The sequence below is a fragment of the Ammospiza caudacuta genome, chromosome 11 (assembly GCF_027887145.1).
Source record: "Ammospiza caudacuta isolate bAmmCau1 chromosome 11, bAmmCau1.pri, whole genome shotgun sequence".
Classification (NCBI taxonomy): domain Eukaryota; kingdom Metazoa; phylum Chordata; class Aves; order Passeriformes; family Passerellidae; genus Ammospiza; species Ammospiza caudacuta.
In genome coordinates this window covers 13,297,911-13,316,659 of record NC_080603.1, presented here as the reverse complement: position 1 = coordinate 13,316,659, position 18,749 = coordinate 13,297,911, and the positions used below count along the sequence as shown (strand labels likewise).

General features: G+C 35.0%; 1 protein-coding gene across 2 annotated transcripts in view; it reads left to right on the top strand.

Annotated features, from left to right (window-relative positions):
- The window catches only part of XRN1 (5'-3' exoribonuclease 1), a 35,759-nt gene extending 17,890 nt beyond the window's left edge, over positions 1 to 17,869 (top strand). Inside the window, exons 22-44 of one of the 2 annotated variants that reach the window (XM_058811819.1) lie at positions 137 to 250; positions 717 to 815; positions 974 to 1,089; positions 1,963 to 2,109; positions 2,423 to 2,512; positions 3,479 to 3,614; positions 4,340 to 4,396; positions 5,028 to 5,160; positions 6,243 to 6,312; positions 7,358 to 7,583; positions 8,241 to 8,342; positions 8,987 to 9,082; positions 9,310 to 9,424; positions 9,951 to 10,015; positions 10,396 to 10,506; positions 10,840 to 10,965; positions 11,280 to 11,436; positions 11,812 to 11,987; positions 12,198 to 12,311; positions 12,392 to 12,509; positions 13,527 to 13,678; positions 13,879 to 14,174; positions 17,847 to 17,869. In XM_058811819.1, the coding sequence (XP_058667802.1) occupies positions 137 to 250; positions 717 to 815; positions 974 to 1,089; positions 1,963 to 2,109; positions 2,423 to 2,512; positions 3,479 to 3,614; positions 4,340 to 4,396; positions 5,028 to 5,160; positions 6,243 to 6,312; positions 7,358 to 7,583; positions 8,241 to 8,342; positions 8,987 to 9,082; positions 9,310 to 9,424; positions 9,951 to 10,015; positions 10,396 to 10,506; positions 10,840 to 10,965; positions 11,280 to 11,436; positions 11,812 to 11,987; positions 12,198 to 12,311; positions 12,392 to 12,509; positions 13,527 to 13,678; positions 13,879 to 14,169 (2,811 nt within the window). In that variant the 3' untranslated portion in view covers positions 14,170 to 14,174; positions 17,847 to 17,869. Of the gene's footprint in view, positions 1 to 136; positions 251 to 716; positions 816 to 973; positions 1,090 to 1,962; positions 2,110 to 2,422; positions 2,513 to 3,478; positions 3,615 to 4,339; positions 4,397 to 5,027; positions 5,161 to 6,242; positions 6,313 to 7,357; positions 7,584 to 8,240; positions 8,343 to 8,986; positions 9,083 to 9,309; positions 9,425 to 9,950; positions 10,016 to 10,395; positions 10,507 to 10,839; positions 10,966 to 11,279; positions 11,437 to 11,811; positions 11,988 to 12,197; positions 12,312 to 12,391; positions 12,510 to 13,526; positions 13,679 to 13,878; positions 16,862 to 17,846 lie in introns of those variants that run through there. The other variant, XM_058811818.1, reaches the window with a different exon arrangement.
- Positions 17,870 to 18,749: the final 880 nt, after the last annotated feature.

Sequence of the window (18,749 nt, the reverse complement as noted above, 5' to 3'; positions counted from 1 at the left end):
ATATACAAGTTCAGTACAATCTCTGAATTATTTCAAACTCAGACTATGTTTAAACTGTCTATTTATAGAAACTTTGTAATTACTCTACTGGAACTGAATGATATTTAAGATCACCACTATTGTCTCTTTCATGTAGGATATCAAAGCCTTTGACTCTCGTTTTTCAAGCATCAAAACTTTGGATGATTTGTTTCCTCCTGGAAGTACAGCCTTCATGCTGGGATCTCCTTACTATGGCTGCATGGGAGAAGTTAGTTCCAGTAATTTCTTAATTTTTCCCTGTAGATTTTTTCTTTTTGTAAACCTAAAATAATCTAAGATGTTGTGTGACAGTAGTGACCATTTGCTAGCTGAAATTTTTAATCTGGGATTCCCTGGTGGTTTAGTCTGAGCAAGAGAGGGATCTTGTGTTTTTCCTGTTCTTCTTCTTGTGTAAGAACTTGAATGCAGGATTATTTTTATTAGTTCTTTGGGATAATACATAAAGTTCCCATTTGTGTTATTTTCAGTCATGAATTCCTTTAGTTTAAGGCTGACTGATTGGCTCTATGAGGAAGCAAGGTACAGGTCAAGGCAAGGTGATGAGTCCCAAAGCATCCCTGTGCCTACTGCAGCAGAATTGTTGATAAAGTAGAACATGAGGTGTGTTATCCAAAGACTGCTATTTTTAAATAGCATTTTTCTAGCATTTGTAACCTATTGTGTTTCTCTCCAAGGTTCTTGATTCACATGATGTGATCCCAGAAGGCAGAATCCGGGTAGTTTTTAATATTCCCTGTGAACCCCAGCTTGATACTTTAATACAGAACCAGCATGTGAGTGCTTCTGCTTTTCTAGTAAAAGCTTAAACAATGTATCAAGTAGATTTTGCAGTGGTAAATGTCTTTCAGGGATGTTTCCATATAATTCATTTGCCATTTGTATAAAAACTCTTTTAGACATTGCCAATATGTTTTGTTTGTTTGTTTTAAAGAAATATTCTGTGAAATACAATCCTGCATATATTTTGGCCAGCCGTCTTGGAGTAAGTGGATATCTTGTCTCCAGATTTACAGGGAGTATCTTTATTGGAAGAGGATCAAAGAAGAAGTAAGTTCTTTTTGTGAATTTTGACTGTAGAGAAGCTTCTAAATTCTGCCATAACTACAGAATTTTTGCTGTGTTTAAGTGCTGTTTTTTTCAAGTGCACACTCTTGTGATTTGAAGCTTTCTTTAAAGTATATTTTCTGTAAACTAAGTTGATATGCAGTGCTTTTTTTCTATCAGAAGCATGTGTTAATTTTTTGTTTACTGGGCAGTTCTGTTTGCTTTCATATTGTAGACAGACATAAAATTGACTTTCCTGGTTAGCCATTTGCAAAAGTGAATTAGGAGTTTAAACTGACTTTGCCATACTGAGAATAAAAAAGTGGAATCAGGATCTCATTTAATTGTATTTATTACTGCTACTATAAAGGGAGATTAATTTTACCTGTAGCTTCTTCTCAGAACTAGTTAAGACTGCTTAAAATACATAAAGGAGACTACATAAAATACATAAAATCCATGCAGTCCTGTGAATGTCAAATTGTGGTTCCTCTGTAAAGATATGGTTGATGGATGCCTTAGCATCTTCTTGTGATCTAATGTGTACATTTCTTCCTGATGGATTGTTCAAGGACATCCTTCTGCACCTTGGGAAGTGCTAAGTTGATTGTGGTTGATTATATCTCAATTAAGGAAGAAATGTAAAATATTTCCTACCCTCCTCTGTAAAGAAGTATAGGCACACAGGTGGACAGCTAGCATAGCACAGCTTTTGCCCTGTGACATTTACAGCTGACACAATGTCAACAAGTAAACAATACAATGAATTTAATTTTTCTGTGTTTTAAGGCCTTGAATGCATGTTTATGAGGTTTTTTTAAATGTATGTAAATACACACACATACTGCAAGTTAATGAACTTTTTCTTCTTTCCAGTCCTCATGGTGATCACAAAGCAAATGTGGGGCTAAACCTGAAGTTCAACAAGAAAAATGAAGAAGTTCCTGGCTATACTAAGAAAGTTGGAAATGAATGGATGTATTCTTCTGCAGTAGAACAACTACTTGCTGAGTATTTAGAAAGGTAAATGATTGGATATGAGCTTCATCCAAATTACCCACCTTTGTATCAATTGTAGGGATTTGTCCTCTTGTCACAGATCTTCTAACAACAATGAGTTTGTTTATTTTATTCCAGTGTTCTATTTTGGGATAGAGTAATTATGTTAGCAGCTTGCCTTTGGAAATTTAGTAGTATGATACTAAATTAAGTAAAAAATAACCCATCTGGGCTTTACAGTTTTTGAAGCCCAGCAGACTTGATTTTGATGAGGCTTTCTTGTGGTCTATGCTGATGTGAAACTAAAGTTATCTTCCATATATTTGGGGGTTTTTAGGGTGCCTGAACTATTTAATTATGTAGCCAAGAACAGCCAGGAAGATATCTGCTATGAAGATGACATTTGGCCTGGAGAGGATGAGAATGGGTAAGCCATGGTCCTTATCTCTTTTCTACAATAAGGAGAATAAAGACTGACAGTTGTGAAATTGGTAATGATTGTGCACTGGCTGCTGTGTAAATGAAACCTTGCTGTTCCTCCAGCAGCTTGATTGTTCAGTGATGGCTGAAAGCATTATTTGAATGCTGTACTTTTCAGTCATGGAGTCCAAGTTTCTGCCAGACTTCAACCTCAAGTTCTGTACATGAGAAATATCATTTTCAGTGGCTATTTCATACTTCTTGCTTTTAAAATAGCCTAGAGTAAGCACAGCTATGACCAGTCATAAATGTGTTTTTAAAATAACCAATAATTGTGGTAATTGTCTAAAACCACTTGGAATTTGAAAAATAAATTCTACAGAGTTTGAAGTATTTTGCACATTTTTAGTATACATTTACATTTTTAGTATACATTTACATGGGAGAAAAATAGCAGCCTTGTTTCCAGACAGAGTATGGTAACTTGAAAAAGCTTTCGTTATTAGACAAAAAACCAAATCCATTGGCTTCAGTCAGTAAATCTACAGGACTCTTACCTCATGATACACCATTGTGGGACTCCTCTTGTAGAAGAATCTCAGATTTTTATTCCATTTTACCAAAGAGTCTTCCCCTGTGAAGTTCTTTCTTCCTGTGTTGTGAGAAACAGCTGGTCACAGAACCAGTAATCACATCTGGACACTGTTGGTTGGTTGGATGCAAGCTTAATTTGCTGAATGCTTTTAATTACTATAATAATTTTTTTTCCTGAAACAAAGCTTTGTGTTATAGTTTTGAAACAGTACTGTGTAATTCTTTCTTAAGTCATACAGAACTTTTAGATTCCATTACTTAATGAATATCTACAATCAGTGTGCCTGTATGATAATACTTGACTGATTAAATTAGGGAACACAGTAAAATGCCTGGTTCATTCAGCTAAAAGCTTTCATTCATGCCATTTTTTATTCAGAGCTGAGAAAGTGCAAGAAATTGTTGCCTGGTTAAAAGGACATCCTGTGTCTGCTTTGTCTCGCTCATCCTGTGACTTGCAAATTTTGGATGCAGCCATTGTTGAGAAAATTGAAGAAGAAGTAGAGAAATGCAAGGTACACAGCTTGGTGTCATTGTGAGCAGGGGTGGACCAAAAAGCAGTGCTCGTTATTTTTGAGGTTCTTGAATTTAAATAAGACAATTGAAGATTACTTGCCATTCCAAAGAAAAAGGACGCAGAATATAATGTAAAATCTGGATTTGTAGTATTATCCCAGAAATTCAGAAGAGCTCATTATTAATCTTTGTGAGAAATTCACTCCTTTAGCGATGATTTATCAGCAGTGGTACGTACTCTGAGCTGTGCCTTTTGGTGGTTTTGTAAAGGAACACGTATCACTATATATATATATATTGAAAAATATTAAAATGATCTTTTTATTTGAAATCCCAGCTATTCTTCCCTTGCAGTTTCTCTTTGGTCTGCACAAAATTTAAAGTTTTTTTCTGAAGGCCACCGATGAAAAAAGTGGCCAAGGAAATTACTAAAGTAAAAGCTAGGGACAAAGCCAAATGAAATCATGGGCTGATGTTTTTTGAAACAACTTGCAAGGACATCTTAGAAAATTGGTGTGAAATCTGGAATTAGACAACTAATGGTTTGGTATGGAATCCAACATGCTTTAAAAACTAGACTTATTCTAAAGACTTCATTAAAGCTCTATACCATTATCTAAAAGAAGTTAAAGAATTCTACATGATCTTTTCAGGAGTTTTGTTTTACATATTCCAGTGCTTGTTCTACACTGGTTTGTAAAGACTTTCTGTTCCTTTCCTTTAGCAGAGGAAGAGCAACAAGAAGGTGCGAGTAACTGTGAAACCCCATTTGCTGTTCAGAGTAAGTGATATCAACGGGTTGGGGGGGTTTAAGTTCTCCAGATCAAATTTATTTTACCTAAGCTTACCCACTTAAGGAGAATAGAATTTTATGACAGTATTGACAAAAGGAAACATTTTGTTATGCCTTCTAGAAAATAATTTTGGAAACAGCAGTCTGTCTCTACAAGGAGAGAGAATTTCTTGTAACTACAAACTCTGTTATGTCAGGCATTGAGTTAAAGGTTTTTTCTACCTCCTGCCCTTTATATCTATGCAGTTTTTACTGGCTCTGTAATGAAGGCAAAATAAAATGTGCTTTCTGCTGTCTCTTTTCCCATGTTTTACTTTTTATTCAGTTCTTCACGTAAGACCAACTGTTCCTCTTGCCCATGTTACTGATACAGGCAGGTTACATGTGATGTTTTAGTTCTGTCTGAATTGATCTTCTTCATCAGCTAGCATACAACACATTTTCAGGCAGAAGCAGTAGTGAGAGTTGCAAGAAGAGAAAAAGAAAGTTTGCTTTGTTCTAGGTTTTTTTTCCCTAGAAAGTTTACTTTACAGTGTGTCTCAGATATTGTTATAAATGCATTTTTATTGTAATTCTGATTGTTTTGCATACATTAACACAGTCTCTTGGTTATTGGCAGCCATTAGAACAGCAGAAGGGGGTTGTTCCAGATCGAGATGCAGAGTACAGGCTGTTTGACCGAGTTGTCAATGTCAGAGAGAACTTTTCTGTTCCTGTTGGGCTACGAGGCACCATTATTGGAATTAAAGGAGGTAATTTTTTTCTTCATGATTATAACTACATAACAGCTCAGCTAGTACTAGGAAAGCAGGATTCAGGGTAGTGCTTAATGTAATGGTTGTGAGTGCATATATTTCTTGCTATGAAGCATATGCAACTTGAACCTGTTAATAACATATTTATTGTTTTGAATAAAACCTACCTTGTGTTTTAATTTCATGTGTTACACAGCTGTTATTTGACAAAGAAATTACTTACCCTATGATCCTTCCTATATGAATTAAAAATTACTCCTCATTTCTTCTTAATATAAAGAAGGCAGATCAGAAAAAGAACAAAATGAAGTTATGGGAAAACATAGGCAAAGTTAAGTGGAGTAGACATAACACCAAGTGTTAGCCTTAATATTTACATCGAACATAAAGCTTTATCAAATGTGATTTGTCTTAAATAGTTTTACTTTGAATTTGTATTTTTATTCTGTAATATTCCATTTCCATTAATTGGCATAGATTAATAGCTTGTTTGACAAGAAAATTAACCATAAATCTATTTCAAGAAGGATTTTTTGATCCCTACAGAGTGTAGCAGTTTCAGATGGAGTATTAAAAATGGTCTTCTTACCTGCCATTTCAGTAGCTGCTTTCTCATTCGGTTTGCATCTAACAGAATTTCAAAGAGACTAGACTAGAGTGCAGTTTAAAAAAAATACTCTTTTCTCCATAGTTCCTAAATACTACTATAATTTTGAAGGTGTATTAGTCTATCATTATGCAAGAAGTTAATATTATAGCTGTTAGTTTCTGACTGCCTGAATGTAGAAGTGGCTTGCCTCTCTTTCTGCCAATTTCTGACAAGTGTGACATAGTGCTATAAAGTGCAGTTCTCTAAATGCACATGGGTAAGGTGAATGCACTGTCTTAAAGGGCAGACATGTGAGACCTTTGGAAGCATTTCCAAATTCCTGTTAATGAAATTATTCAGAAATTATTTGGAGGTCTGTTGTTCATTTTTAGTCTTTTCATTATTTATTGTATAACTAGTATAGATAGATATTTACATAATATAGATGGCCATAACTGCATAGGATGATGTTGTGCTTTGTTTTTTGTAGCTACTAGAGAAACAGATGTGCTCTTTGAAGTTTTGTTTGATGAAGAATTCCTTGGAGGCCTCACTATCAGGTTTGTGTGGCAGAGTTCAGAGTCAATTCATGCTATTGGCATAGATGGCATGGAATTGTTGGCTTTGGTTTGGTTGAGTATTTTTAATGCCTCTTCTTGAAATTTTGTTTCTTGGCAGTGTTGGTCAGTTTTTATTTCTTTTGTGGTTTTTGATTCTCTTTGAGTAGTGATAATTTTTTGTGAAGCGTGTTATATTGTGGAAATGCTCTATAGGCTTTTTTGGTGTATGAACTTCTGACTTGCAGAAAGAAAATATGAACCAGCAGAATAAAGCACCAGATCCAGATGGCTTTCTAAAAAAATATGTAGAAAATACGTTCTTACCAGTATGTATTTGACATGTAGATTAAAAACCAGGCAGAAGGCATCTGCTCCTCTGAAGGAGGGACTCTGAACTCAATAGTTGATAGTTAGACACTAAATTCCTACCATTAAAAACCTGACCTGTTTTTCAGGAGGTGGAGCAGCTTTTGTTTTTGTAAGTGTGATAACTCTTCTGTATTGAAGTAAACACCTGATCTTCTAAGTGCTCAGATATACCCAGCCAGCTTCATTTTTACTGTTCTTACCTAAGGTTTCAATGATGGAAGTTAGAGGGAATTCTTCCCTACTACCTGCATTCAGCAATTACAGCCCTTGCATGTCCTGTAACACAGATAATACTCAGTGTTCAGAAATGCTGCTTAACTTCAATTTGTAATTCTGCTACTGAACCTGAAACTTCAGTTTTCATTTCTGTAAAAATAAAAGAATATTGTTTTCTGGTTCTTTTACAGAAATATTTACTACAGAACTGTGCTATAACAATTCACTCATCTTAAAAATTTCTTTAAGCTCGGCACTGAAAGGTACAATATAAACTGAGAGTAGTGCTAGTTACTGTTTGACAGCCAGAGGGCAAAGGGGAGCCATGGGTTTCAGGTTGTCTGCAATGCTGCTAGATTTCAATATTGCATAGTTTCCAGCTTCTGTTGTTCAGACTTGAGTCATTGTCTTTTGGCAACAATTAAAGTGCATGAAACAACTGTGGAATTCTTTTCTCAAGGTGCTCACCTGCCAGAGGTTATCGCCTGCCCTCAAGTGCCTTAATTAACCTGTCTCATGGTAGTCGGTCAGAAATGGGAAATCAAAAGCTGATGGCCATAGTTAAACCTCAGCCAGCAGTGAGTAACTACAACTCATATGCATCTGATCTGTCATCTGTATGCTCACAAAAAGTGCATCTGGGAGGCCTCAACCATTCTCCTCGTTCCCTTTTTGTTCCTACCCAAGTAAGACTTTTCTCGCATTTGTACACAATTGTTTTTCCCTAGAATCTGAAATATTGACGTGGTTATTTTCATTGGTACAAACTAAATTTAGTTTTTATGTCAATATATTAAAAGTAGAATAATTGTTATGCTGGAGAAATGAATTAATCTAATAATGAAAAGGACTAAAATTTCCTTATTGACAGTGGTTTTGCTCTGAGTAACTCCAGTTGCTTTTCTGAGAGACAGATACTTAGTGTGGAGCAGTGACACGTTATTTGGTGTCAGATAGTGTGTTTGCACAGAGATGCAATTATTTCCTTAAAGCTTTGATCCAGTTAATGCTTCCTTATAGGCTCTTTGTCCATGCATAGAAAAGGAAGACATGATTTCCCTATCAGTTTTGCTTCTTGGTTATAATTTACTTTGAAACTACAATAAAGGAGGAAAAATTACAAGTTTTGAATTGAGTTTCTTGGTGGTTTAGTGACACTTTATTTTTTTAACAAGAGGCTTCTTTAAAGAAACCTTAATTAATAACTTCATGTTGCTGTAGGTGTGTTTGAAAACAGTTATCTCGTGTTTTTCAAGTCTATACAAGAAAAAGTACTTTCCAAAAGAAAATGTAGGACAATGAAACACTTCTGATTTTTTTTTCTCTCTCTCTCAATGATTTAGCAACTGAATGGAAGACAGCATTACAATCTCAGGGCTGAAAATCAGGGCAACTCTAACTCACCCCAGAAAGGATCATTTCTGAGTGGCAATCAGAAAAATAAAGTGAGTGTTCGGATTCATTTACTATCGGACCCAAATGTCTCTGTTTTGGCCCTCTGTTCAGGGTGGGTGTCATTTTCTCATGATTAATAAATTGCTTTGTTTTAGTACATCACATGTTGTAGTTCAGATACAGACTGGAGCAGAAATGCTCACAGTTGTTGAATGAATATAATATCCTGTGTTATCCTTGTTTAGATACTAGATTTTTTAAAGTGTTTTTTGCATAGCTGGGCTTCAGTTCTGCAATAACATACCTGTAATGAAGTAATTGAACCTTGCTGTCAAGGCCTTACAAAATAAATCATTAATAATACAATCCAAGAATACTCCCAGTATGAAAGCATGCTTTTGAAACCATTCTGAACTGTTACCTGAGTTTCATTATACTTAATCATCACACTAACTTCATTTCACTTTAGTAGTGATTCTTGGTAAAAATTGTAACTGCAATCCACTACCACAGCTTGTTTCATAATTAATTACCTGAAACTTGCACTAGTGTCAGTATGAAAATATCTGTCATCTGAGGACTGTTAAACTTGAACCTTACAATTTCCAGAATGTCTTGGTATATACTTGGCTGTTCAAAAGTTGAATTTATCGCTGCTGAGTTTGTCTGGGGTCTTGTTTTTTTATTTTGTCAGGCACAGAGTAAGCAAGATGATGAATTCTGCAGCATATGGCAGTCATTGCAGAGTTCTGGGAAGTCTCATCACATTCAACAAAACATGCATGAGAAGGTTTGTATAGAAACTTTTAACAGATCTCTGCATTCAAAATATGGAGGTACCTAATTTCGTACATCAGTTCATTGTATCAGAAAACTTGATGTTACAAATAAATCCTCTGGATGCAAGTGGTGTTACATGGAGTATGCATAGCTCTGCAAAGGGGTGATCATAGGGCACTACTATGTAAATAATAAATACTTAGTTTTCTGGTTAAGCTTTGATGTTTGAAACCCTAGGGTGCAGTTCTACCTCAGGAAATCAAGCTGGGACCTGGCCATCAGTTTCATAAGCCAGGCTTCAATGATGGCAGCTTTAAATGTCAGCAAAGAAAACAGGAGCCTTATAAAAAATGTAAGTACTGTTATTAGAAACTTTGCTTAGGGGAACTGCTTGCTTTATTTGACCTTCATTGAATTGTCTGAAGAGCTTTTTTCTTTTTTTGTAGTTACTGACAGGAAATAATTTATTTTAGTTTTATAAACACTACTTTGCACTTGCTATTGTCAAATGATATCCCTGGTGTGTATATTAGATTGTTCCACACATAATCCCAAGCCTTTTAGGTAAGTTGTCCTGTGTTCTGTTGACTTGCCACCTATCTAATATAAAAACCAAACAAAAACCATGTGTGTCTTTGAAAATCTGTTTGTGATCATATTTGTAGAATAGAAAATTAGATATATTATTGGATGTACTTAATTTTACTTTATCCTAGAAGAAAAGCATACACCAAATTACCTATGAAGTAAAAATTAAACATTTGATAAAACCATTCTCATTAATGCAACTCTGTGTATTTGTATGGAGTTACTAATTGTTTTATGTCTTGACTATTACTGTTTTTAAGAGCATTTTAAAATAATGCATTCTTTTGTAGTTAAAGAAGAATCCAAAACTACAAGAGGTGAAAGTCAACCACATAATAAAATGTCAAACCAACAGGTAATTTTGTCTGTACTGAGTTAATCTATTCTTTTCATTTTACTCTTGATGTGATTTATCATGTTACAGATTTGTCTTTAACTGTCATATTAGTTGATTCTTTTAGTCAACAAATTTGTTTTGGAGATATTTTTTTTATTAGAGGTTTATAGACAGAATATGAGAGAGCAATAAATATATGATGATACAAAACAACTTTACTATTCCTTTTAGATTCTAAAAGCTATGCTGTAATGGAAAACACAAATTCTAGGTGTTCAATAAGCTGAAATCCTCTAAGAATATTAGCTTGTGAAAGCTCTTTGCAGCTGCATTTCTAATATGATTGTGTTATAATGAATAATAGAGTATTCAGTAATAATGGCTGCAATTTATTTCAGAATTTTACAGGTGTGAATAAGTACAATGTCAAGCTTTTGAAGAGGAATGGAAGTCCCAACACGCCTTTAATTCAGAAGGCTGCAGTTGATGGTCCCTGCCCAGGTGGAAAGGTAGGATCTAAGGAGTTGACTGTCTTGTGCTCTTTGAGTAAATTCAGTTTCCAGTCCATTTTGTTCCAATTGTTCCTAGTTGTTTGAGTGCAAATTCATGTTTAAAAAATGCAACAAACCTGTGTGATTTAATTGTTCTTAGTTTTAATATGCAGAACTTGATGCAGTCTCTGGTATCTGTTCACACTCTGAACAGACATGACTGTGACCTGCCCAACCTGAGAGGAAAAATCTAAATGAGAATAAAATGAACCTCAAATTGATATACCCTTCCTCTTGCATCTGCTTATAAACACACTTAGTTGATGTACCTTTTTTCTTCTTTAATTTTAGAAGGACAATGAACTGGAAAGGCTTCTAGCTTCCTTGAAAATTCCCAAAGAAAATGAAGTGCAGACTTATTCCAAGGAAGCAAGAGCTACAAACGAGGAACATCTGTCACCACAGTCATTTGCTATGGTCTGTATACTGCAGGAATCATTACATTGCAGTTGAGCATCTGTGTCTTGGCATCAGTGCTTCTATTTAAAGAATCTCCATGAAACCTCATACTGCTTTTTAAAATGTTTTAATGATTTTTAATTAGCTATTCTCAAAGAAAATTAGCAAACATCTTTGTTTATGCTAAGATGCTGTTACCTTTGCTTTGATAAAATATAACTGATTAGAAAATAAAAAGCCAGATTCTGTTGCCAATTATGATAATCAATGTTTAGAAGGTCATGTTGTCTGGATGCCAGCATGTTCCTGAGTGGTTTATTTTATTTTTAAAGAAAGGAACACAGATGCTGAAAGAGATTTTGAAGATAGATGGCTCAGATCTGCAAACAAAGAATGAAGTGAAATCACAAGTTAATGATGTTCCTGCTCCCTCTAGTAGACAGGATTGCCATGGAGCTGCTGTGCAATACAGACCAACCAAAAAAATGGGTATGTGTAACCATCAGCTCATAATTCAGAGCTTCACCTTGTAGTGACATTTTAGAACACAGTTTCAGCAGGGTACTGTTTATCAAAATATAGTAATAAAATTTTCATATTTTTTAATTCTACTTCTATATTTGGATCTAAAACTTTCTTCAGCTATAGTTTCTTGGTTTTTGTTAAACAATATGAAAATACCAGGGAAAAATCAAGTAAGCCTTTTTTTTCTTTTTTTTCTTTATTTCTTTTTTCTTTTTTTCTTTTTTTCTTTTTTTTCTTTTTTTTTTTTTTTTTTTTTTTTGTGCTAATAGCCAAGTTACTATCCTTTCAGTGAAGGAAATAATTGTGATACAGCTTTTTTTTTTTTTTTCTTTTTGTCAGCTGCCTATATGAACAAGCATAGCCCTGGAGGGCCCCAGAACACACCAGCAATAGAAACTGGAGGTCACACTTTCCCTTGTCCACAGCCTGCACTCTCTACTGTTTCTGAGCTTTCTCGTGTTTGTTCTCTTCTTGGAATGTCACAACCAGATTTCTCTTTCCTAAAAACACCACAGGTAAAATGTTTTTTCTGCAAAAGTACAAGTTCTCAGTTTTCTGTCAACTGTTCTATATTAAATATTTCGACTGACTGCTGAAATCTATCTGAAAATAAACCTTAGCTCCCTTTGTTGCCTTTTTTAAAAACAAACAAACAAATCTCTGTTTCTGTCTCACAGTTTGTTAGTAATACACATTGCCTCAGAAATCTTCTGTCTTTTTTCTAGACCATGACAGTTTGCCACATAAAGCTGTCCAATGGCTTGTTGGTTCACGGCCCGCAGTGTCATTCCGAGGCCGAGGCAAAGGAGAAAGCTGCGCTTTTTGCTTTGCAGCGCTTGGTGAGGATGGGAAAAATCTCTGCAAATCTTTGTCTCTGTGCACTGCATCTGTTGGTAAACCTCTTTTTCCTTCCTCCTAGGGTTCTATAGGAGCGAACTTTGCTTCGCCTCCGCCTCCAGCAGTGTTTCCAAATTACCAGCCACTAGGAGTTCCTGTACCCCCTGGATCAATTCCTCCAGTATTTGCACAGCCCCCTGGTAGGTGTTTGACCAGTACACATTGCAAATAATATCAATATATCCTCTGATTATGGTGGTTCTTTATATGAAAATTAATGCTCTCCAGAAAGCCCCATTTTCTGGTCTTCAAGTGTGCTTGTATGTCTGAACAGTTTTGAAAACAGTTCATGATCCTCTTTGCATCAATGTGCAGACTAATTCAGTGTGAAGAAACATCCCTGTTAATGATTTCCTCAATAATGTATTGATCTATTCAGTCTTAGGTGCTTTTTCCAGTTTTTTTTCTTTCAAAACAACAGTAATTACTTGAAAGTAGGTAGTCCCAGTCCAGAATTAGTAAGAAATAGCCTCCTTGATTTTTTACATGGATTTTCCCCTCATGCCATGTAGTTAATGTTTCTCCATGCAATACTGTTATTATTCATCTATTACCAACTTTCACTCAAGTGCTACATCACATTTGTACACTACCAAACATGAGCATGGTAAGTAACTCCCCAAAAACTGCTAAAAGTCCTGCTGCTGTTGTTTTGTATTCTGGCTCCCAGTTGGTTTCTATTTTACTGAAGTTCCCATCACAACTAGCAGTTAATGAGTCAGCACTGCTGTAACATCCTAGAAACCCATACAGCAGCTGCTACATCTCTTTTCCATGGGGTTTGTCTGTTGTTGCTGTGTTCCAAAATGATGGCCTAAACTTGCAGCTTTCTGCTGATACAGTTGGCTCAGCTGAAGTGTGGAGATCCCACATTATGTGCACTCTGGAATGCAGATACCATGACTTTACTGCTCTTATTTGTGTTGTTATTTAGGTGTAATTCTCTTTGTTTGGGGGCTTTTGATAAATAAATAAATAAATAAATACTTAGCTATTTTGAAGTAAATATGAAGCATATGAGGCTTTGCTGGAAAGATAAACAACATGCAGACAGCTGTAGTTGGAGTAGTCCTGGGCTCTTGGCAGGTTTGGGTTTTTTGTTTGTTTGTTTGGGGTTTTTTTGAGGAAAGAGAGCTAAAAGTTTCTTGTTTTCATAGCTAATATGATGCCTCCATCATCTCACATGTTTGGTCCAGTGTCCTGGAGTACTCCAGTGCCTAAGCATTATTATCCTGGCACCTACCCAGGAAATGTGTCTCTTGCAGGAACTATACCAGTTGGTTCTCACAACCAGTTTATACCTCTGCAGGTAAGAGCAGCAGGTTTGTCTTAATGTTGTATTTCTGTAAAACAATGTGACTACAAGATTAATACAACAACACCCCCATTGTGAAGTAGTATTTAGTGTTAGAAAATTATTGTTAAGATACGTATGCATGTTTTCTGAAAGTGGAATATTTTCAGTTTTTGATAATGCATTCTGTTAAATAATATTTATTTAATTTAAAGGTAACTAAAAAAAGGGCTGCTAGCAAGAAAAATTTTGAACTCAAGGAGTTTCAGAGTTCCCCTCAAGCTGCACCACTAAAGAATGAACAGCCAATGTCTTCTGACCACATTCAGCAAGATAGTTCTTCAGCTCCTTTAAAATCTCCTCAAGCTGCTCAGTCCACTGTTTCATTTCAAGACAATGTGGCTACTCCAAGTGTTCCTCATAACAAATCAACACCAAACACTTCCAGCAAGCGAAAGCCAAGAAAACTGGCTGTCAATTTTGGCGCTCCAAAATCTTCAGAATAAATCTGGTAGCTAGGTGTATTTTATCTTTAATTCTTTCCCCACTGTTATGTTCTCTCATTTAAAAAAATCAGAAATCTCTATTAAAAAGACCAGCCACTTTAAGTATAATATAGAAGGAAATACATTTTTTTTTGCTATGGTTTTCAGGTTGTCAGTAAAACCATAAAAATTATGTTAAAAACTTGTTTTATTTTCACCTAGAATGGCAAAAGCCAGGAAAACCTGAGTTAGGGTTGCCATGCCATCCCTTGTGCCTAGGTTTCTAAACAGTGGCTTACAGACAATATCGGGTAAGCAGCAATAACAGTGGCAGCCTTAACTCAGGTTGGATGTGCTTTTTGGGAGGGATGTGGAACAGTAATAAGTTGGGCATCTAACAGTGTTTAGCGTGACATTTTGTACTCTAGCTTGATTTTAAATAGTGTAGTAAGACAGAAAGTAAAAATTATTTAAATGCAGTTTTTATATTGGCACTCCAGGTCCTTTTGAGTTGAATCAGTGTAACAAAAAGCTGACTACAAAGAAACTGCCAAATCCACTCTAAGTAGGAACTGCTGGGTTTTGTACTAGCGAGCAACAGCTTTACAGCTTTCAGAACATAGGTGTTATTGTGCGTCTGGTATTGGAGTGGCAAAACTGGTTGCTCTTGCACAATCTGTTCCAGGAGATTAATTTATAGGATGTGTTGAATTAAAAAAAATATATTTGCAAAGTAGAGATCCTTTTGGTAAAGTACATTTAACTGTTTTTTAATTTACCAATTTACTTGTTTTCTGATGATAAAATAACTAAGTTATCTAATAGCATAGCCTCCTAAATGCTAGTGATAGCTTGTTTTTTTTTCTAAACTATAAAAATGGCCAGACAAAAAGACAACCCATTTTGCTGAATGGCTGTCAAAGTTATGTTTACTCAAAGTCCATTTCTTCCTCTAATAGTCTGTGCCCTGAACCCTTCTCTATAGTAGGTCATTTTTTGTTACTAATGACGTTTAATATTTTTTTTTTTTTTAGTTTTTTGAGAGAATTTCTGTGTTGCAAAATTAAATTATCAGGAAGTGTTGCTATTGGTTCCATAAGAATATTCAGACAAAAAGCTGACTTGAATTTTTGGACAGAACTATGGGATTCTTTGTTCATATAGGAAAAAAAGAAGGTTCAGAGCTCCTTGTATTCTTTTTAACCCACATGTACCAATCTTATGGACATTAATATAAAATCTTCATCTTAAGAAAAAATTTGAAACCTCTGTTGGTGCTGCTTACTGGCATCGATTAAATTTCATTTTTCATCTGTTCTAGAAAACGAAGTATTTTTTCTCTAAGGCCCAGGAACCAGAAGTAAAGCAGTCTTGAGTGATTTATTTTGTTGCTTCTGAACAGGTTTCATTCTGGGTCTGCAAGTCCATAAACTTTCTTTCATATGTTTTTTTGCCTCCATTTCTTGGTGTAGTATGAAGTTTCACATTATTACTGTGTTACGGTGTTCCTTAATTTTCATTTCTCCAAAACAGTTGTTGGCTCAGCAGTATTTGTAGAATAGCAGCAAGCCCTATAAAAAGGATCACAGAGGCAGAAACAAGATTAAGCAATTTTATTTTACTTAATATCACAAAACTTGTGGAATAGACTACATATAGTCTGAGATCACACTGATTTTGTTGTTGTCTTTATAGTCATCTAATCTCAAGAGGTTCAAAGCCATATTCTGTGAAGGGAAAGTTGTCTTTTTTGGGGTTTTTGCCCTTATTAGCAACATGAGACTGATATGATGCTGCCATGCCAATATTTTACAAGTGGTTATGTGACATTTAATTGGTCCACTGTATCTATCTGAATGATCTGATCAGAAGAGAAAATATCTATTTGAAAATTTCCGTGACAGAGATGAGGCTGTGTTAGACTCTGCATCACAGCATTTTGATGTGTCTCTACAGCCAATTTTTGAGAAACAAAGTTATGGAGGATACTATACTCTTATGTACCAGTGAACACAGCAATTTTTATTAATTATTCTACTTCAGACTAAGATTTCTGCTCCCTGGAATTGCTATATGTAGTATATTTAGGTGGTTAAACCCTTTATTCTGTAACTGCTGCATATTGTATTAGTCCCTAATTTTTAGTTTTTCTATTCTATGAAAGTGACTGCCTGGTGCCCAGTTAATTACAGTTTTACATGTCCTGGTAGGTGTGACATCTGCATTGATCATTGCCATGTCCCCTTTGATTTTATTATTATATTTTAACAAGGTCATAATGTTTAGCTCATACAGATATCAATTTAGGCATTTCTTTTTCTCATAGATATAAAGTATTTTCTAAGCACTGGAGTTTTTCATTAGATCTTATACAGAGCAGTATTTTACTAAAAATCCAAAAGGGAAGACTTTTATGTGCGCATTTTTGTAGTTTCTGATTTTTTTAAAATAACTTTTCATTGTTTATCTGCCAAGTGAAATGTTTTAAATTTGCATATGAATGGATACAGAATGTATTTTTTGTGCTGTTTTGTGTTAAGTGTGCATTTGCAGATTTTTAGCATGTAGTTGCACAAAGACTGTGCAAAGATATTTTGGTATATGAATATATGCTACACTGAAGGAAAAGCATTCATAAAACTTAAATGCTATATAGAACTCTAATGCAATAGAGTAATTTTATAAACTGTCTGTGTCTGCTTGGATTAAATATTGAAACAACAAACATTACCTATTTTCACTGTTTTATTTCCAAATACTTTGTGGGAACTTGTGTATGCTCCAACCCAGAAGTTTACAATATGAATCAAATCTCATGAAACTCAGTTTCTGTGATCTCAAAAGTAGGACCTGCCCTCCTGACTGTTTCTTGATAGCTTTCAACTGTAACTGTGATCAAAATACAAAGTTTTTTTCAAAAGGCTGTTGGTCACCTTGCAATTAAAAGCATTTAACAGGATACCGATCTTCCAAAAATTTTTTGGCCTTGTCACCAAATAGATTAAAAAAACCCAACCCCATAGAAAAGTCATTATTTTCCAGTAAGCTCAGTCCTAGTGATTGTTAACAAGGTGGAGAACCAGCTGGTGGCTGAGAAGCACAATGTTAATGTCTTTCTTACACATTTTAGTATGAATTAGCTTGTTTAAAGCAACAAACATAAAGACTGGAGTACACTCTTAGCATGACCAGCTGCTGCAAATTCATGTAAGTGTGTATGCAACTTGGTGCTTCTGTATAGAACAAGTCTGCTGTAAACACTCAGGTCATATTGCTCAACTTAAAGACACCAAGATAAAATCTTAGATTTCATAAACTGTCTTCAAATGATTAGTCAATGAAGTCTTAACTGCTGTTACCCTGCATGGTGAGTTCTGCCATCTCAATATATAGCACTAAAGAAAATTCAGGCAACTTAAAGGAAGGGATAACTTGAAAATATTATCAGTTATTGCAGAGTAAATCTTGCATGGATGCTCCCATTCAAAAATTACAGGACTTCTGTTTAATTTAATTGAGTTGATCTGAACTACTATATAGATGACCCCTGAAGGTGAGGAATCTCAAAGAAGTAATTGGTACTTGCAATAAGGATGTTTTTAATTCTATTTGCAATTGTGAACTCCTTATGTATTCCATAATCCGCCTTCCTTACTACTGAGAGACAGTTATGTTCTTCTCTTTCTGTATCTGGAAAGGGGACACAGTGACATCAAGGGCATAAGGGCAGTCTGAATACACACTCTTGGCCAAAAGAATTCAAATTCAGGTGCATGAGGACCCTTGAATATTGAGACTGTAACTGATAAATGTTTTGAAGAATCTGATATCATGAGGTAAGTGGCTATTCTTTATTAAAAGAATCCATGGTTCCAACAACAGTTCCTTATTGCTGTCAGTTTTTAAGTGGATGTTTACTCTTTATTTTTCTATAATTTACAAATTTCCTGTTTTATTTCTGCTTTGAAATACATTACAAATCAAAGGAATGGTCACAATGTCATCAAGTGCATATAGTAAACCTGGTTCCTGTTATTTGAAAGTACAGAAAAAGCATTTTTCATTAAAACTTTTTTTTTTTTCTGGTAAAACTTGGTCAATAAAGCATCAGTGCATTGGCAGTGATGTATGAAAGTTGATAATCACACTTAGTCCTGTATTTTGTGTAATTGCAGTTATTTTTAATGGCTAGATCTTACTGAAACAATGGTTCTTAAGTGCTTTTTCATCCCTTTAGCTTTTAGTATATCCATTTTTCTTGTTCTAATTAAGCTTCATTGATGGCCATTTTTCTCTCTTTTTAATATTTTTTCATTAATTTCTAGACTTGAAATAAATGTTCTTTTAAAGAGCTATTCAGCCCTGAATTTTCTAGTTACACAGTACCATCATATGTATGTACATACACACACACACACACACACATATATATATACAGGAACTCAATCACTCATTTTCTTAAAATTATTCATAGTTATGTCATTTTCAGTCCACACAATAATTCTTTAAGAGACATCCAGAGGATGATGGACACTGTCTTGTTAATAGACATTGCTCTTCTCCAAATGCAGATATTCTTTAGGCCGAGGAAAAATAATGGG